We start from the raw sequence: 21,050 nt of genomic DNA on the forward strand, positions 1-21,050 counted from the left end.
CGGGTTTGCCTGCCCCGACCCCCCCGGCTCTGCCCTGCATTCCCGGGCGGCTCTCTCCGTGTGGCGGCCCCGGAGCAGGCGGGCGGCGTCGGAGGATGCTGCGGGCTCGGAGCCGAGAGGAAAGTGCTGGCCCAGCTCTCTGAGCGCTCCTCCAGGTGTGCGAGAGGCCCTTCCTCGGTCCCAAAGCCGTCTGCCGGGCTAAGGCGTGCAGAGCAGGCGAGGACAGCCGCCGCCCCTACCGCCGCAGAGTCCCGGGTCCGACACCATGTCCTCCGCCAGGTTCGACTCCTCGGACCGCTCCGCCTGGTACATGGGGCCGGTGTCTCGCCAGGAGGCGCAGACCCGGCTCCAGGGCCAGCGCCACGGTATGTTCCTCGTCCGCGATTCTTCCACCTGCCCTGGGGACTATGTGCTGTCGGTGTCCGAGAACTCGCGGGTCTCCCACTACATCATCAACTCGCTGCCCAACCGCCGTTTTAAGATCGGGGACCAGGAATTTGACCATTTGCCGGCCCTGCTGGAGTTTTACAAGATCCACTACCTGGACACCACCACCCTCATCGAGCCCGCGCCCAGGTACGCGAGAGCCCTCCCCGACCGCGGAGGAAGGTCGAGAACCGGTCGGTCGAAGAGTGTTTGTATAGGGGGGTGGGGCGCGCTTGAACCCATATTCCCCCCATTCTGAACCAAATTATTTTCCAGAAGGCCTCCCTAACGGAAAGGTAGTGTCAGGATCTGGGTCACTGGATAAGAGGATGCGTTTTTTTTTTTTTTTTTTCCCTCACGAGGCTGTTTCTCAATGTGAAGAGGATGCGTTTTGAATGTTTAACGGTGGTTGCATAGTTAAAATGCACGCTTTTTGCCTTTCGTGACTTTCTCTGGGTGTAATACTGATGCAGGGATTTGTTGGTTTTTCTAAAAACCTTTTTTTCTTTTTTGCGACGGAGTCTCGCTGTGTCGCCAGGCTGGAGTGCAGTGGTGCGATCTCGGCTCACTGCAACCTCCGCCTCCCGGAGTCAAGCGATTCTTCAGCCTCAGCCTCCCGAGTAGCTGGGACTACAGGCGCACGCCACCACACCCAGCTAATTTTTGTATTTTCAGTAGAGACGGTTTTTCACCATGTTGGCCAGGATGGTCTCGATCTCTTGACCTCGTGATCCGCCTGCCTCGGTCTCCCAAAATGCTGGGATTACAGGCGTGAGCCACCGCACCCGGCCAAAAACCGTTTTTAAGCCATAGACTTCTTTGAGAATCTGAAGATAGCCGAGCACCACCACCCCACCCCCACCCCTCCCCGCCAAAGGCACGTACACACAAGTTTGCACACCATCCCAGGTTCTTGTACTCCCTCCATATCTCTGAACTCCAGGTTAAGAACTCCAGGATTGCAGCCTTTGGAACAGTCGACAAAATGAAAATGCTTTAGCGTTTAGAAACAAAAAAACCTTTAACCAAAATATCAGAACTATATATTGATACTGTGGTGCCAAGTTTGAAGCAGGCCAGACACCACCACTTTTATAGTATGTTAATTACAAAGATAAGAGAAGGTGCATTGCCTTCAGCGAGGATATTTTTTGGAAAATTTATTGCATATTTTCTCCCCAAGGACCATTAGTAGGCCAGAGATCAGTCTGGTTAATTTCCAAGGTGGAATTAGGCTAGAATATTATTAAGGAAAATTTTTGAATGACACTTAGTTGTGTCCTAGTTCAATTTCAGACATGCTTTTTGTGTTAAGTCTAATGACTTAGTATTTCTTATTTTAAAATTAACGCAAAGTGACCAAGCATTCTCTTTTCCAAGTGAAATACGTTATTTTAATTGATTAGTTGCTTTAATTTGCCTTAAGCGTTTTAGCAGAGATTTGCTTTTATTGTTGTGTTTGCCCTGTAACACTTTGATTTTATCAGAGGTTTCTTTTATTTAAATTATCCCAAAGTTGAGTTGAAAAGTTGCCTAGAATTTTTAAAGTAACAAACTGGCCAGTTCATTTCTTAAACATCTATTTTAAAAGGACTGGGTGTTGATACAGTTTTTCCAGGGTTAGATGTTTATGACTTTATGGATTTGTCGACCGGGTATTACTCTAAACTTTAAAGATTAAAAGCTATTATAATTGAGGACACCAACTGTTTGCATAGTGGGATAGAGATAGAAAAAAAAAAGCCATGACAGTATAATGACTATAAGATTAACTACTGAACTAAATGGACTTTAAAAGTGGGGAGAAAGTGATTATAAATCAAATACTATATAACAAAGACCAGGACACCAAGAATCTGATTGGTGAAACCTGCAGTTCCTGGCAGATGCTGGTAGTTGCAGTCAACTTTGAGCACAATATAATTCCAATTTAAGGAGTTGAGAATCTTAGAACCCACTGTAGTGAGATTTGTAATATGACTGAATAAATTATTCCTCTCGTTTGTGAGAGTGAATTATATAATTAATACCAGGCATTCACTAAGCCATGCATATGCTTACGTTGAGGTGATGCGTATTAATAATACAGCTGTTTCAAAAAGTGAGTTAATGGGCGGGTGTGGTAGCTCACGCCAGTAATCCCAGCACTTTGGGAAGCCGAGCCGGGCGAATCACGAGGTCAGGAGTTCAAGACCATCCTGGCCAACATGGTGAAACCCCGTTTCTACTAAAAATACAAAAAATTAGCTGGGCGTAGTGGTGGGCGCCTGTAATCGCAGCTACTCGGGAGGCTGAGGCAGGAGAATCGCTTGAACCCGGGAGGCGGAGGTTGCAGTGAGCTGAGATCGCGCCACTGCACAGCCGGGGCGACAGAGTGAGACTCCGTCTCAAAAAAAAAAAAAAAAAGGAAAAAGTTAATGGCTTGAATCTCCTTCTAGAGGAAGGAAAAGAAATATGCCGCTTCTCTCTATCCACAGAATCGCCTCCAAATTTTCCGTTCATGCATGTATCTTCTTAGAGAACAAGCATGTAATTCTGTCTTTGCACCCTTTCGTCCTTCCTTTACTGCAGCTGTACTAAGCTGCTAACTTATTCCCTGGTAGCCATCCTTCCTTACTCATACCTTTGCACCTTTCCTCCAGCTGTTGGCTCTTCATTGACTGCCTTAACTACACCTCACTCTCCATCTGTTGAAATCCTACCTGTTGTTCCAGTCCCCTCACAGATTATAGGGCCTTTCTCTGACGCTCCCCCTCACATTCAGCTTTGTTTCTCCTTTTCTGTGCCCTCTGCCTCAGGTCTGTTGCTTTAATTTAGTTTTTCATTTTCCTTGGTATCTCTGAAGGAGATCACCATGCTGGTTGAATTAGATCCTGACTGAGTTTACTTTGTTATACTGAATCTTCGAATTGCCACTCCCAAGCCTGGTTTTCATGGCTTAGGTTTAACATGTTATTAGCCTTTTATAGAAAGCTAGTGACTACTAGAGCCTGGGCCAAGCGGAAAACTCAGTGTAATGCTTCTTCGCATCCCAAATAGGATACATTTAGTGGCTTAACTTTGCAGGCATCAAAACTGAGCTTTTAAAGCCAGAGTTTCATGCCTCTTGGCTAATATTTTGGTTTATCTTGCATAGCTAAAATTTGTAACAATAATGTCCTACTCGAAATTTAAGGACTGGTGGCTTGCATTGTTATAGTTTTATCCTTTTTATTGGAATGCCTCATAATTTTTAATTTTATATTTTTATTCAAATGTTTATAAGAGAATTATAACCCATTGTAACCCAGTGTAGGTACTGGGAAAGATGTGTGACAGACATACTTTATCTCTGTGGAACTCCTACTGTAGTGGAGAGGACAGACTGAAAAGTAGAAAAATAAAGTACTAGTAAGATCAATAAATGCTATGAAGGAAATAAACCAAGGCTGAAGGAATATAACAGGAGGGACCTAACTGGGGTGGCGTGGTCAGAGAAAGTATGAAGCTAAGACCTAAGGGTAAAGAAGAACCCAGCCTAGGCAAGGCTTGGCCTGAGAGGAGGAGAAGAGCCTTCCAGGTTTAGGGAAAAGCTTATGTAGATGTCCTGAGGTGAGAAAGTCCATTGTGTTGGGAGTGTGTTTCTTTTCTTTTTTTTTTTTTTTTTTTTGAGACGAGACACTCCGTCTCGCTCTCGCTCTGTCGCCCAGGCTGGAGTGCAGTAGCGCGATCTGGGCTCACTGCAAGCTCCGCCTCCCATGTTCACGCCATTCTCCTGCCTCAGCCTCCCGAGTAGCTGGGACTACAGGCGCCCGCAACCAGGCCACGCAAATTTTTTGTATTTTTAGTGGAGACGGGGTTTCACCGTGTTAGCCAGGATGGTCTCGATCTCCTAACCTTGTAATCCGCCCGCCTTGGCCTCCCAGCCTCCCAAAGTGCTGGGATTACAAGCGTGAACCACTGCGCCCAGCTTTTTTTTTTTTTTTTTTTTTTTGGGAGATGACGTCTCACTCTGTGGCCAGGCTAGAGTGCAGTGGCCCAATCTCGGCTCGCTGCAACCTCCGCCTCCCGGGTTCAAGTGATTCTCCTACCTCAGCCTCCTGAGTAGCTGAGACTACATGGGACTACAGGCACCCACCACCACATCCGGCTAATTTTTGTATTTTTAGTAGAGACAGGGTTTCACCATGTTGGCCAGGATGGTCCCGATATCTTGACCTCATGATCCACCTGCCTCAGCCTCCCAAAGTGCTGGGATTACAGATGTGAGCCACCCTGTCTGGCCTGGGAGTGTGTTTCTTAAAGGAGAAAGGGGGTCATATAAAATGAGTTTGGATATAAAGATCAAGGTCAGGAATTGGGTTTTTATTTAAAGTGCTGTGGGCTCCAAGGAAGGAATTTGAGGCAGAGGAGTGACCTGGGGCTGTTATTGTAATCCAGCTACAAAATGATGGTGACTAATAGTGACAGTGGAGCTGTGACTTGGAGATGCCTATTTTGGAGATAAAATTGATTTGCTGGTGGGTGGGGATGAAGGGAAAGGGAAGAAGGGATGATTTGGTCTATTTGTAACTTTGTATCTTCTGTGTTTTTATCTTTAACTGCTTTTTGTATTTGTGGTATTCCTATGGTGGATTTTATTTTATTTTATTTTTTTGAGACCAAGTCTCCCTCTGTCCCCCAGGCTGTAATGAAGTGGCGTAATCTGGGCTCACTGCCACCTCCGCCTCTGGGGTTTAAGATTCTCCTGCCTCAGCCTCTCTAGTAGCTGGGATTACAGGCACGCACTGCCACACCTGGCTAATTTTTGTACTTTTAGTAGAGACAGGGTTTCACCATGTTGGCCAGGCTGGTCTTGAACTCTTGACCTCAAGTGATCCACCTGCCTGGGCCTCCCAAAGTGCTGGGATTACAGGTGTGAGCCACTGCGCCTGGCCTAGCTCTAGTGTTTTTTTATTTAATAAGGGCTGTTTCCAGTTTAACAACAGAATGCTTCAGAAAGTAGCTTGCTTTGTTTGACATTTTCCATTTCTAGCTTGTGTCGATAGATAAATTCAGGCTGTGAAGAAAAATTAGAAGAAATAAAATTTTACCATTAAAAACTAAAGGAAGTTGGCCCTTCAAGAAAATAATGTATTGTATTCAGCAGACTTTGAGCATTGCATGTACCTGGTAATATGGAACCAACATTGAATCAGACAGCCCTATCATGCTTCTGAGGAGCTTACTGGTTACTAAAAAAAAAAATTTTTTTTTTTTTTTTTTTTTTTGATGGAGTCTTGCTCTGTCGCCTAGGCTGGAGTGCAGTGGCGGGATCTTGGCTCACTGCAAGCTCCGCCTCCTGGGTTCACGCCATTCTCGTGCCTCAGCCTCCTGAGTTAGCTGGGACTACAGGTGCCCGCCACCATGCCCGGGTAACTTTTTGTATTTTTAGTAGGGACAGGGTTTCACTGTGTTAGCCAGGATGGTCTCGATCTCCTTACCTCGTGAACCGCCCTCCTGGGCCTCCCAAAGTGCTGCGATTACAGGTGTGAGCCACCGCGCCCCGCTTTTTTTTTTTTTTTTTTGAGACAGAGTCTTGCTCTGTTGCCAGGCTGGAGTGTGGTGGTGCGATCTTGGCTCACTGCAACCTCCGCCTCCCGGGTTCAAGTGATTCTCCTGCCTCAGCCTCCCAAGTAGCTGGGACTATAGGCGCACGCGCTACCACACCTGGCTAATTTTTGTATTTTTAGTAGAGATGGGGTTTCACCATGTTGAGCAGGATGGTTTCTATCTCTTGACCTCAGGGGATCGGCTCGCCTCGGCCTCCGAAAGTGCTGGGATTACAGGCGTGAGTCACCGCGCCCGGCTACTAAAAAAAAAAAAAAAATTTAAAGGTTGGCTGTGCTCGGTGGCTCATGCCTGTAATCCCAGCACTTCAGGAGGTTAAGGCAGGAGGATCGCTAGAGCCCAGGAGTTTGAGACCAGCCCTGGCAAGATAGTGAGACCCCATTCCTACAAAAAATTAAAAAATTAGCTGAGCATGTTGTCATGCGCCTTTAAGTCCCAGCTACTTGGGAGGCTGAAGTGGAAAGATTGCTTGAACATGGGAGGTGGAGGCTACAGTGAGCTATGATCGTGCCACTGCACTTCAGCCTGGGCAACAGAGCCAGACCTTGTCTCAAAAAATGAACGAATGAATGAATGTTAAGTTGTATATATTTAATATATTTAATTTCCATGCATGGTAAAACAGCTGTGGGAGAACTGAGAAAGGGTGCTTAGTCTAACCTGAGAGCCCAGAAGAGGAGCCTCACACACTTGTGAAGTAGAAGCCAATCCCTGAAGGGACAGGAGGAAACAAGAAGCATGGTTGTGCCTCTTCCTTACATCCCCTGTTCTAAATATTTAAGAACTCAAATCTAGACTTCCATAATTTGGAATGGGGAAAGGATTGCCAGTAATTTTAATCAGCATAGAATTCAACACTGTGAATAACCCCCTTTGCATTTCTCCTGACCAGTAGTTAAAATCATGTGAATTTGATTCAGATAAAATACAAGAGCATGGCCGGGTGCAGTGGCTCACGCCTGTAATCCCAGCACTTTGGGAGGCCAAGGCGGGTGGATTGCCTGAGTGCAGGAGTTTGAGACCAGCCTGGGCAACACGGTGAAACCCCGTCTCTACTAAAATACGAAAAATTAGCTGGGCATGGCGGTGTGCGCCTGTAGTCCCAACTACTCGGGAGGCTAAGGCAGGAGAATCACTTGAACCTGGGGGGTGGAAGTTGCAGTGAGCCAAGGTCGTGCAGCTGGACTCCATCCTGGGCGACAGAGTGAGACTCTCTCCAAAAAAACAAAAAACAAGAACACTGTCATTATGCTGAGAATGGAATCTTGTCCAATTAAGAGTTGTGTTCCCAGCTGGATGTGGTGGCTCACGCCTGTAATCCCAGCACTTGTGGGAGGCTTAGGCGGGTGGATCACGAGGTCAGGAGATCAAGACCATCCTGGCCAACACAGTGAAACCCCGTCTCTACTAAAAATACAAAAACTAGCTGGGCGTGGTGGCATGCACCTGTAGTCCCAGCTACTCTGGAGGGTGAGACAGGAGAATCGCTTGAACCTGGGAGGCGGAGGTTGCAGTGAGCCAAGATCGCACCACTGCACTCCAGCCTGCCAACAGAGCGAGACTCTGTCTCAAAAAAAAAAAGAGTTGTGTTCCCATGGAAAGTACTAGTAGCCATTCGATTTGTGACTTTTAAGACTCGAATCCACAGAATTGTGACCTAAATTTTTCCTTTTGATCTGAATGATTAGACTAGATTTCTGAGGGTCTTTAAGATTAAAATATTTTAGTTCTGGGCCTGGCGTGGTGGCTCACGACTGTAATCCCAGCACTTTGGCAGGTCTGGCAGGTCAGGAGTTCGAGACTGAACCTGGGAGGCAGAGATGGCAGTGAGTCGAGATTGTGCCAGCGCCACTGCACTCCAGTCTGGTCAACAGTGTGAGACTTCGTCTCGGAAAACAAAAAACAAAAACATTATTTTAATTAGGGGGCACAGCCTATTAGTTGGGAGTTCAGATTGACTTGAGTTGAATCTGAGCTAAAATCATAACAAGTTGGGTGGGGCCACCAGGCACATAGCAACTCACCTGGAATGAACGTGACAAGAGCAGTGGAAGAGGGTGAGAAGAGGCTTCGAAGGCGCACACTCAACGGTATTCGAATTCTGTCACACCAATTTTGTGACAGAATTAAACCAGAGTTAGGTAATTCGAATATCTGAGCTTTTGTGCTTTCAGAAACAAAAAAGGAGGGAAATAGGAAAGGGAAGTTCTTTGATATATAGAGGCCTACTATATACCAAAGCTCACTGCTAGACTGTTGGCATCTAATGGAAGTAAACCATGTTTTTGTTTTTGTTTTTTGTCTTTGAGAAGCTTTGGTCTATTGAAAAAATTAAAATAGAATGCCATGACAGCTTAAAAGCAAAGGTGATCAACTGTACCTAAGAGGTGGGAAAAGGCTTGAAAGAGGAGGTGCTCTTCAACTGATTCTTTAAGGATGAGAACAAGCACACGAGGTAGAAGAGGTGGTGGCAGTGCTTGCTGGTAAAGACACAGTTATAATTAATGTAGATGATGGGCAGGAAGCTAGGAAGGAAAGATAAAGCCAACTTGTAAAGGGCTTCCTCAGCCTTGTAAATGAGCTTAACAATGGGAGCCATCTAAAGTTTTTAAAAAGAACTGTCAGATTTTAAAAGGAGAACTGATGAGTTTTACTTTTGAGAAACTGCTCTGGGTGGGGAAAGATCTGAAGGACTATTTCTCTGTTACTGGAGAGGGACCCTGAGAAGCTGAGTCAAGATCAAATGCCATAGGAATGTGAAGTGGCACATAGAAGGTGAGGGGAGAGGTATGATGACTTCAGAGAGGATTGAGTGGTGCCTTTGAGAGAAGAGAAAGGGATTAGGGTGGGGGCGTGATTCTTTTCAACAGGAAGAATCTTTCTTTGAGGTACCTGCTGGAAGCCAGGTGGTATTTAGCAATCTGATGGGTTTGTTATTGAGAAGAGAGGTAAGGGCTGAATACATATAGATTTGGGAATCTCAGCTTAGATGGGATCACCCAGAATGAGCAGGCAGAACAGGAATAAGTAGAGGAAGAGAAGCTGTGGAAGGAGAGGCAGCCACAAGTGTAGGAGGAGGAGCCATTAGTGATGGCCTGAAAGCCCAGGACAGAAGGGAGGGGACCTGGGCATTAAATGTTGGTCAGTGATAAAGAATGGTGGTTACTGGCTGGGCATGGTGGCTCACGCCTGTAATCCTAGCACCTTGGGAGGCGGAGGCAGGTGGATTGCCTGAGCTCAGGCTTTTGAGACCAGCCTGGCCAACACAGTGAAACCCTGTCTCTACTAAAATATAAAAAATTAGCTGGGCATGGTGGCGTGTGCCTGTAGTCCCAGCTACTCGGGAGGCTGAGGCAGGAGAATCGCTTGAACCCGGGAGGCAGAGGTTGCAGTGAGCCAAGATCGCACTACTGCACTCCAGCTTGGATGACAGAGCAAGACTCCATCTCAAAAAAAAAAAAGAATGGTGGTTAAAGCATTTTCGCTAGAGAAGTACTTAGCTAATCTTGGAATTGAATTTTTTTTTTTTTTTTTTGAGACATTGTCGCTCTGTCGCCCAGGCTGAAGTGCAGTGGCACGATCTCGGGTCACTGCAACCTCCACCTCCCGGGTTCAAGTGATTCTCCTGCCTCAGCCTCCTGAGTAGCTGCGATTACAGGTGCCCACCACCACGCCCGGCTAATTTTTGTATTTTTAGTAGAGATGGGGTTTCACCGTATTGGACCAGGCTGGTCTCGAACTTCTGACCTCAGGTGATCCAACTGCCTCGGCCCCCTAATGTGCTGGGATTACAGGCATGAGGCAGCCACCACGCCCAGCTGGAATTAAGTTTTCTACCTTTTTTTTTTTTTTTTTTAAACTGTGAAATATTTCATACATAGAAAAGAGTAAGGGTGCCGTGGCTCACGCCTGTAATCTCAGCACATTGGGAAGCCAAGACGGGTGGATCACTTGAGGTCAGGAGTTCGAGACCAGCCTGGCCAACGTGGTGAAACCCTGTCTCTACTAAAAAAACAAAAATTAGCCGGGCGTGGTGGTAGACGCCTGTAATCCCAGCTACTTGGGAGGCTGAGGCAGGATAATTGTTTGAACCCGGGAGGTGGAGGTTGCAATGAGTTGAGATCACACCACTGCACTCCAGTCTGGATAACAGAGCGAGACTCTGTCTCAAAAAAAAAAAAAAAAAAGAAAAAAAGAAAGAAAAAGAGTAAGGCTGGGCACGTTGGCTCATGCCTGTAATCCCAGCACTTTGGGAGGCTGAGAGAGGCAGATGGCTTGAGGTCAGGAGTTTAAGACCAGCCTGACCGACATGTGAAACCCATCTCTGTTAAAAATACAAAATTAGCCCGGCAGTAGTAGGGCCCTGTAATCCCAGCTACTGGGGAGGCTTAGGCACGAGAATAGCTTGAACCCAGGAGGCAGAGGTTGTGGTGAGCCGAGATCACACCACTACACTCCAGCCTGGGCAATAGAGTGAGACTCTGTCTTGAAAAAAAGTATATGTAAGCTGGGTGTGGTGGCATGCACCTGTAGTCCCAACTCTACTGGGGAGGCTGAGGTAGGAGGATTGCTTGAGCCCAGGAGTTCAAGACCAGCCTGGGCAACATAAACCCCCATCTCTGCAAAAAATTAAACAAGGATTAGCTGGGCATGGTGGCTCATGCCTGTAGTCCCAGCTACATGGGAGGCTGGTGTGGGAGGATCACTTGAGCCTGGGAGGTCAAGGCTGTAGTGAGCCATGATCATACTGCTGCACTCCAGCCTGGGCAATAGAGCAAGATGCTGTCTCCAAAAATTAAAAAAAACAAGCAAAAAAAAACTATCATCTGTGTGCTCCCTTTAAAAAATAAATAAATAAAACATTGGCCAGTCACGGTGGCCCAGACTGTAATCCCAGGACTTTGGGAGGCTGAGGTGGGAAGATCGCTTGAGCTCAGGAGTTCAAGACCAGCTTGGACAACATGGCAAGACCCTGTTTCTACTAAAAATACAAAAATGAATTGGATGTGGTGGCATGCACCTGTAGTCCCAGCTATACAGAAGGCTGAGGTGGGAGGATCGCTTGAGCCTTGGAGATTGAGGCTGCAGTGAGCCATGATTGTGCCTCTGCACTCTAGCCCAGGCAACAGAACGAGATCCCATCTCAAAAAAAAAAAAAAGAATATTACCAGCACCTTTGAAACTTCCTTTTTCTAGAAGTTGATTGTATTGGTTCTTAGCATGCATAAGGAGATTTTAAGCTTAGAACATATTAACACTTGGTTTAAAGATGTTTTGTCTATGGTTTATACATGTAGAAACTGAGAACGCTTTTAACCAAAAGAGCTGAGAGATTCATTATCAGAAAAGAAAAGTCAGTTACGAATTAGTTGTTAGGGGCTTTGCTGCTCAAAGTGTGCAGTGGACAATAGGCAAAAAGTGAGAAGCATGGTCAAGGGTGTTTGGATGGGCTTGGAAAACCCTGTACATTTTATTTTATTTTATTTTATTTTTATTTTTATTTTTTTGAGGCGGAGTCTCACTCTGTTGCCCAGACTGGAGTGCAGTGGTGCGACCTCGGCTCACTGCAAGCTCCACCTCCCAGGTTCACGCCATTTTGGTGCCTTAGCCTCCCGAGTAGCTGGGACTACAGGCGCCCGCCACCACGCTCGGCTAATTTTTTTGTATTTTTAGTAGAGACGGAGTTTCACCGTGTTAGCTAGGATGGTCTCGATCTCCTGACCTCTTGATCCACCCATCTCGACCTCCCAAAGTGCTGGGATTACAGGCGTGAGCCACCGCACCTGCCTTATTTATTTATTTTTTGGGACGGAATCTCTGTCTGTCGCCCAGGCTGGAGTGCAGTGGCATGATCTTGGCTCACTGCAACCTCCGCCTCCCGGGTTCAAGCAATTCTCTTGCCTCAGCCTCCCAAGTAGCTGGGCCTACAGGCACAAGCCACCACACCTGGCTAATTTTTGTATTTTAATAGTGACAGGGTTTTGTCATGTTGGCCAGGTTGGTCTCAAACTCCTGACCTCATGATCCACCTGCCTCAGCCTTCCAAAGTGCTAGGATTGCAGGCCTGAGCCACTGCGCCTGGGCAACCCTTTATATTTTAAAGGGAAGTTGGGGGAGGGTGCTGTTTTCAACCTTACTCAAAGAACAAATAATTGAGAAGCAATAAATTTTCTATTGAATATGCTTCATATTTCCTTAGACAGTGGGGTCTAATGGAAAGGCTAAGATATCTGACATGGAGCAACATGTATTTATCTCTTCAGTGGAACTAATGTGTAATTTTCAGGGGAGTTTGATGAATAAATGAGTTTGAGAATATAGGGCAGAGGACTTGGAATTTATATCAGGGTTATGGCTGGTGAGATTGATTTGGTGTCATATTTATGAATATCTCTGCAGATACTAACATAGAAAATGAGCCCCAAGGTCACTATAGTAGTATAGTAGTGGAGGGAAATAGAAACTATCTTTATCAAATTTGTACACAGACATACCCCTCACCAGGGAAGCAAGGAAGTTGAAAAGTACACTTTGCCTCCCTAACCCAGGAATTTAGACGGGGGATCAGCAAACTGTTGAGTAAAAGGTCAGATTTTAAATATTTTCAGCTTTTCCATAGGGTCTCCGTCCAGCTACTCAACTATGCCTTTGTAGTGAAAAACAGTCATAGACAATACGTAAATGAATGGGCTTGGCTATCTTCTTCTTTTTTTTTTTATTTTTTTATTTTTATTTTTTAGACAGAGTCTTGCTCTGTCGCCCAGGCTGGAGTGCAGTGATGTGATCTCGGCTCATTGCAACCTCTGCCTCCCAGGTTCAAGCAATTCTCTTGCCTCAGCCTCCCAAGTAGCTGGGCCTACAGGCTCACGCCACCACACCTGGCTAACTTTTGTATTTTTAGTAGTGACAGGGTTTTGTCATGTTGGCCAGGTTGGTCTCGAACTCCTGACCTCAAGTGATCCTCCCGCCTCAGTCTCCCATTGTTGGGATTACAGGTGTGAGCCACCACACGCCTGGCTTTTTTTTTTTTTTTTTTTTTTTTTTTTTGAGGTAGAGTCTAACTGTTTCAGGCTGGAAGTGCAGTGACGTGATCTTGGCTCACTGCAAGCTCCGCCTCCCGGGTTCACACCATTCTCCTGCCTCAGCCTCCCTAGTAGCTGGGACTACAGGTGCGTGCCACCACGGCCGGCTAATTTTTTGTATATTTAGTAGAGAGACAGGGTTTCACCATGTTAGCCAGGATGGTCTCAATCTCCTGACCTCGTGATCCGTCCGCCTCGGCCTCCCAAAGTGCTGGGATTACAGGTGTGAGCCACCACGCACTGGCTAACTGCTTTTAACTATACAAATAATAAAATACTCTTGGATGGAGTCTAGGGTGGAACTGACTGTGCTCTTAATAGTGTCTGAAATTTATATGGTACTTACTAGACTCTTCATAGGATCTCTGTGGCTCTTGAAATAGCAGGGGCTGGGTACTTTGGGAGGCCAAGGCGGGAGAATTGCTTGAGGCTAGAAGTTCAAGACAAGCCCTGAAAACATAGTGAGACCCCCATCTCTACAGAAAATTTAAAAATTGGCTGTGTGTGATGGCAACTGCCTGTAGTCCCAGCTACTTAGGAGGCTGAAGTGGGAGGATCACTTGAGCCTGGGAGGTGGAGGCTACAGTGAGCGGTGGTTGTGCCACTCTGCAGTCCAGCCAGGATGACAGCAAGACCCTGTCTCAAAAAAAAGAGAAAGAAATAGAAGCAGGGATGTACTTGAAGGGGTATGTGTGTGTTCATGTGGGCACATTGGATGCTTGGTGCTGTTCGGTAATTTTGAATGCTTCACATGCATTATGCCATTAATTCTCATACACCTGACAGATGCAGGGTTCGTCCCTAAGGCTGATTAGCTCATTATGAGTGAAGAGACTAGAACCAGACTCCCTGAGTGCAAGTCTAACCTCTTCTTTGGCTCCTCATTTGTAAAATGGGGATAATAACAGCGTCTACCTCACAGACTATTAAATAATCTAATCTCTTCAAAGACCGTAAACCATGCCTAGCATAGATAATAAGTATGAGCTCTTTATTATTACTCTTGCTCCTACTACTCTTGCTAGCTATTTATTTATTTTTATTTTATTTTATTTTATTTTATTTATTTTATTTTATTTTATTTTTTTGAGACAGAGTCTCACTCTGTCACCCAGGCTGGAGTGCAGTGGTGCAGGCTTGGCTCACTGCAAGCTTCGCCTCCTGGGCTCTCGCCATTCTCCTGCCTCAGCCTCCCGAGTAACTGGGATTACAGGCACCCGCCACCACACCCGGCTAATTTTTTGTATTTTTAGTAGAGACAGGGTTTCACCGTGTTAGCCCGGATGGTCTCAATCTCCTGACCTCGTGATCCGCCTGCCTCGGCCTCCCAAAGTGCTGGGATTACAGGCGTGAGCCACTGCGCCCGGCCTCTTATTTATTTGTTTTGAGACAGTCTTGTTCTGTTGCCCAGGCTAGAGTGTAATGGTGCAGTCATAGCTCACTGCAGCTTCTAACTCCTGGGCTCAAGGAATGCTCCTGCCTCAGCCTCTTGAGTATCTGGGACCGCAGGTGTGTGCCACCATGCCCGGCTAATTTTTTGTCTGTTTAGTAGAGACAGGGTTTTGATATGTTGGACAGGCAGGTCTCCAAGTGATCTGCCTGCCTTGGCCTTCCAAAGTGCTGGGATTACAGGTCTGAGCCACCAGGTGGTGGATTATTTTTAATTTGGCAAGTCTGTAAGCCCTTTTTTGTTCCTTTTTTTTCAAGGGGCCAGAGGCAGAGGCCTTTGTCATTTTCTATGTGTCCAGGGAAGTGTGCAGGATGTAAGCCATAGATTAGGACTGGGAGGAAGAGTGTGTGGTGGTTGTGACAAGGGTCCAAAGGAAGGCAGCTTCCGAACTTACTTGAGATTATAAAAATAAATTTAAACCAGGTATCTGTGTAATCAAAAGGTTTCTGTAAAACAGAGATGGAGTGTATGTGTGTGTGTATACTTGTAATTTGAAAAGACACTCAGAATATTAACTTGTGGGACAGTACAGACTACAAAAATTACAACATGATAGAACCTTCTTAACTACTAAGAATACAGAAAGGAAAATAAGGCCAGGCGTGGTGGCTCACACCTGTAATCACAGCACTTTGGGAGGTTGAGGCGGGTGGATCACATGAGGCCAGGAGTTTGAGACCAGCCTGGCCAACATGCCAAAATCCTGTCTCTACTAAAAATACAAAATTTAGCTGGGTATGGTGTTGCACATCTGTAATCTCAGCTACTTGGGAGGCTGAGGCAGAAAAATCACTTGAACACAGGAGGTAGAGGTTGCAGTGAACTGAGATTGCGCTACTGCACTCCAGCCTGGGTGACTGAGCAAGATTCTGTCTCCAAAAAAAAGGCTGGGCTCAGTGGCTCACACCTGTAATCCCAGCACTTTGGGAGGCCGAGGCAGGCAGATCACGAGGTCAGGAGATCGAGACCATCCTGGCTAACAAGGTGAAATTCCGTCTCTACTAAAAATAGAAAAAATTAGCGGGGCGTGGTTGCATGTGCCTGTAGTCCCAGCTACTCAGGAGGCTGAGGCAGGAGAATTGCTTGAACTTGAGAGGCAGAGGTTGCAGTGAGCTGAGATCCTGCCACTGCACTCCAGCCTGGGCAACAGAGCAAGACTCCATCTCCAAAAAAAAATGTAGGGGCCGGGCATGGTGGCTCATGCTTGTAATCCCAGCACTTTGGGAGGCCGAGGTGCGTGGATCACCCGAGGTCAGGAGTTCAAGACCAGCCTGGCCAACACGGTGAAACCCCTTCTCTACTAAAAAAAAAAAAAAATTACCTGGGCGTGGTAGTGGGCACCTGTAATCCCAGCTACTCGGGAGGCTGAGGCAGGAGAATCACTTGAACCTGGGAGGCAGAGGTTGCAGTGAGCTAAGATCGCGCTATTGCACTCCAGCCTGGGTGACAAGAGCAAAACTTGTCTCATAAAAAAGGAAAATAATTTATTATAGAGGAGAGTGGTTTATTAAGAAGTTTGACAGGCACTGGCTTAGAGTAAGATTTTTGTCTTAGAGTAATTTTCTTTCTCTCTTAAGGTATCCAAGCCCACCAATGGGATCTGTCTCAGCACCCAACCTGCCTACAGCAGAAGATAACCTGGAATATGTACGGACTCTGTATGATTTTCCTGGGAATGATGCCGAAGACCTGCCCTTTAAAAAGGGTGAGATCCTAGTGATAATAGAGAAGCCTGAAGAACAGTGGTGGAGTGCCCGGAACAAGGATGGCCGGGTTGGGATGATTCCTGTCCCTTATGTCGAAAAGCTTGTGAGATCCTCACCACACGGAAAGCATGGAAATAGGAATTCCAACAGTTATGGGATCCCAGAACCTGCTCATGCATACGCTCAACCTCAGACCACAACTCCTCTACCTGCAGTTTCCGGTTCTCCTGGGGCAGCAATCACCCCTTTGCCATCCACACAGAATGGACCTGTCTTTGCGAAAGCAATCCAGAAAAGAGTACCCTGTGCTTATGACAAGACTGCCTTGGCATTAGAGGTAAAATCTGTTCAGATTAGCTTTTTGGGTCCTTTGACGTTTGGTTTTAATTTTTAGTTTTAGTTTAGTTTCTGCTCATTTAAGCTTATATTCATGGAATTAGAGCACTGGATGATTTTGGAAGAAATGCACTGTTAGCGTTTCATTTTTAAATTTTTTTATAGAGATGAGGTCTCTGTAATTTTAAAAGAGTTGTTTGCCCAGGCTGATCTCGAGGTCCTGGCCTCAAGCAATCCTCCTACCTCGACCTCCCAAAGTACTGGGATTACAGATGTGAGCCACCATGCCTGGCCCATTATTAGTGTTTCACAGCTTGTTTTGTTCTGTCCTATTCCTTGTTTGCCCCAAATTCTCAGCCTCCTTGCTCTTTTTTGTTCCCAAAGCCTAACAGATTTAGTTTTGCAGTCGTTGGTTTTTCTTCCGGTAAGGAAAGATAATAATTAAGGAAGACCCATGACCTAGAGGCAAAATCAACATACAAATACATAGCTACTTGTATGGTTGTGTATTTCTAACATTGGAAGCAGTTGAGAAATATGAAAATGTCTTAGAATTTCTCTTGAGCTTGGTAGAGGAATGAATTTTTTTTTTTTTTTTTTTTTTTTTTGAGACGGAGTCTCGCTCCGTCGCCCAGGCTGGAGAGCAATGGCGCGTAATCTCCGCTCACGGCAAGCTCCGCCTCCTGGGTTCACACCATTCTCCTACCTCAGCCTCCCAAGTAGCTGAAACTACAGGCACCCGCCACCACGCCCGGCTAATTTTTTTGTATTTTCGGTGGAGACGGGGTTTCACCGTATTAGCCAGGATGGTCTCGATCTCCTGACCTCATGAGCCGCCTGTCTTGGCCTCCCAAAGTGCTGGGATTACAGGTGTGAGCCACCGCTCCCGGCCCAGGAATGATTTTTTTTGAGATGGAGTCTTGCTTTGTCACCCAGGCTCCAGCACAGTGGCATGATCTTGGCTCATTGCAACCTCTGCCTCCTGGGTTCAAATGATTATCCTGCCTCAGCCTCCTCAGTAGCTGGGATTACAGGTGCCTGCCACCATGCCCGTCAAATTTTTGTATTTTTAGTAGAGATGGGGTTTCATCATGTTGGCCAGGCTGGTTTTGAACTCCTGACCTCAGGCGATCTGCCTGCCTTGGCCTCCCAAAGTGCTGAGATTATAGACATGTGCGACCACGCCCAGCCATAGAGGAATGATTTTAAAATACATCAGCCCTTGCTTGTTATGGATTTTGTAAATTAGAATAGCATGAAATAGAACTTGAACATTTTAATTACCAAGTTATTTTCTTTTCTTTTTTTTTTTTGAGACAGAGTCTCGCTCTATTGCCTTGTTGCCTAAGCTGGAGTGCAGTGGCGTGATCTTGGCTCACTGCAACCTCCGCCTCCTGAGTTCAAGTGATTCTCCTGCCTCAGCCTCCCGAGTAGCGGGGACTACAGGCATGCACCACCCTGCCCACCTAATTTTTGTATTTTTAGTAGAGACAGGGTTTCACCATGTTGGCCAGGCTGGTCTCGAACTCCTGACCTCAGGTGACCCGCCTGCCTCAGCCCCCAAGTGCTGGGATTACAGGCATGAGCCACTGCACTTGGCCAAGTCATTTTCTTCTAACTAAATATTACTTTTTAAAAAGACTCTATCTCAGCTGGGCACGGTGGCTCATGCCTGTAATCCCAGCACTTTGGGAGGGCGAGGCTGGTGGATAACTTGAGGTCTGGAGTTTGAGACCGGCCTGGCCAACATGGTGAAACCCCATCTCTACCAAAAAATACAAAAATTAGCCAGACGTGGTGGGCATGCACCTGTAGCCTCAGCTACTCAGGAGACTGAGGTGGAACAATCGCTTGAACCAGGGAATTGGAGGTTGTAGTGAGCCAAGATCATGCTACTGCATTTAAGCCTGGGCAATAGGGTGAGACCCTATCTCAAAAAAAGTGGGGAGAATGTTGAGAGAGACCCTAAGCGCATTTCAGAAGGATGAAGTAAGGGACCCTGTTGCTTCAAAAAAACCAAATCCTGACTCACCAAGCAGCCTGCCCACAGATAAAAGTTAGCTAGAGTTGGTTTCATGGGTATTTTTCCATAGCTTGTCCTCAGTGTTTTTTTGTTTTTGTTTTGTTTTGTTTTGTTTTGAGATGGAGTTTCGCTCTTGTTGCCCAGGCTGGAGTGCAATGGCACTATCTCGGTTCACCGCAACCTCTGCCTCCTGGATTCAAGCCATTCTCCTGCCTCAGCCTCTGGAGTAGCTGGGATTACAGGCATGCGCCACCATGCCCAGCTAATTTTTTTGTATTTTTAGTAGAGACGGGATTTCTCCATGTTGGTCAGGCTGGTCTTGAACTCCTGACCTCAGGTGATCTGCCTGCCTTGGCCTCCCAAGTGCTGCGATTACAGGCGTGAGCCACCATGCCTGGCCCTCAAGTTTATCTTTGGACCAGTAGTAGTATCTGAATGAACTGCACCTGAAGGTTTGTTTCAGTGTTTGATTTTTACCTCCCTTTCAAGTTGGCTATAAGGAAAAGGAGCATTTGAGGCTGTGGTGGGGGTCAGGGACTGAGAGGCTCCAGGTTTGAGGAGGCTGCCTCCACAGATAGGAGTGCTGGCTGAGCAGGCCTTCCAGCTTTCTTTCCTTTTTTTTTTTTTTTTGAGATGAAGTCTCATTTGTTGCCCAAGCTAGAGTGCAGTTGATATAATTTCAGCTCACTGCAACCTCTGCCTCCTGGGCTCAAGCGATTCTTTTGCCTCAGCCTCTCAAGTAGCTGGGATTACAGGTGCCCGCCATCATACCCGACTGTTTTTAGTAGAGACAGGGTTTCACTATGTTGGCCACGCTGGTCTTGAACTCCTGGCCTCTGATCATCTGCCCGCCTTGGCCTCCCAAAGTGCTCGGATTACAGGCGGTGAGCCGCTGCGCCTGGCCAGGCCTTCCAGCTTTCTCACCCACACACAGACCTGCCTAGGCACAGGTGCATGCCTCTGGCCTGGTCTACGCCTCAGCACCTTAGAATAACACGAGGTGCTCTGGGCTGTTAATACCCTGTAGCATGCATTGTGTTTTCAGCCTTTTGAGGCATTTTCACGTCCGTCATAGCATAGGATTGGGGAGCTAGGAGTCAGAGTGGGTGTGACTCGTGTGTGTTTGGCAGCTGCTCGTTGATAACCTTGAAGATCGAGGCTGCCAGTCAGAATTTTAGGTACCTGCCTGTTGACCTCTGGCTCTAGGATGTGTGTTTTAGAAACCTGTATCTAGTGTGCGTGCATGTGTGCTCACTGGAGCGAGTACTAGGAGGTTGTAGGGAGGAACACCAGGTATCACAGAAGGGATCACTTAGAGCTTGGTGAGTGGGTGGATAAGTAGGTGCCTGAGAGAGGTCAGGAGTAGGAGGAAGGAAGCCTGGTTAATGATTGTGTATTTTAAGATAACCTACATACTTGGCCATTACATAGCCCCTAGTCTCTCTGGCCCCAGAGAGAGGTTCTCCACACCTGAGCCTCATGACACTAACCCAGCCAGCTGAGCTTCAGCCAAGGGTTTGTTTGGTGCTTGACTGAGAAAGAATGTAAATGGGACCTGAGAAATAGACCTTTACCAAATTCCATTTAGTGGTATTTCGCTTTCTGTATATTTAAATGAAACTTTAGGTTATAGCATAAGTACATTTTTTTTTTATTTTCGAGACTGAGTCTCTGTCACTCAGGCTGGAGTGCAATGGCGCGATCTCCGCTTGCTGCAACCTCCACCTTACGGGTTTAAGCGATTCTCGTGCCTCAGCCTCCTGAGTAGCTGGGGTAAATGTTTTTATGATCGTTATCTTCTAAAACTATTATTAGGATAGTGGTGCCTGTCTGATCTTGTTAAAAACAACTCTTGGGACTTTTGCAATTAGGTTACTAGGAAAAGTATTAAAATTAAAATGAGAAACAGACAAGTAGGACAAAATGTGCCAATAATTGAAGCTTCGTTATTCCCCTAGATAGTATTACAGAGAATGATGATGGCTTAGGTGACTTTATTCCTTAAATTATTTTACAATTTTTTTTAATCTTGATTTTCAAAAGAGGATTCCTATAAGTAAAGAGATATTTTAAAACCAGTCTGTGTTTAGCTATTTTCTTTTCTTGCTGACTTTTCTGCAAGAAGAGAGTTGATCCTGAGATTTGATTTGAAGGGGAGTACTTGGTATCTGTAAGGTGAGTAGAGCTTGTGTGATGAGACTAACGTCACTGAATAGCTGTAGATAGGTGAGCATGCTGGGCAAAGGGCAAAAGTGGCAAAAGACAGCCAGGGCAGTGGGCTTTTGCCATATCACAAAGGGCTGAGCCGAGGAGATTAACAATTTTCTTGCATTGCCTTCATTTGAGTCATGAAACAGCCAGTTTCTCACAACTGACAAGGTCAGGTTTACAGGCAATTTCTTTTTGTTTATTAATTTTTAAATTTAGAGTAAATGCTT

The 21,050-nt window shown here is 46.3% G+C and overlaps 1 protein-coding gene across 1 annotated transcript in view; it reads left to right on the forward strand.

Annotated features, from left to right (window-relative positions):
- Positions 1–229: 229 nt before the first annotated feature.
- Positions 230–21,050, forward strand: part of CRKL (CRK like proto-oncogene, adaptor protein) — a 36,008-nt gene continuing 15,187 nt past the window's right edge. The window contains exons 1-2 of the mRNA XM_002834636.5: positions 230–576; positions 16,125–16,590. Coding sequence (XP_002834682.1) covers positions 266–576; positions 16,125–16,590 — 777 coding nt within the window. The 5' untranslated portion in view covers positions 230–265. The remainder of the gene's footprint in view (positions 577–16,124; positions 16,591–21,050) is intronic.

This window comes from Pongo abelii, chromosome 23 (assembly GCF_028885655.2).
Source record: "Pongo abelii isolate AG06213 chromosome 23, NHGRI_mPonAbe1-v2.0_pri, whole genome shotgun sequence".
Taxonomy (NCBI): Eukaryota; Metazoa; Chordata; class Mammalia; order Primates; family Hominidae; genus Pongo; species Pongo abelii.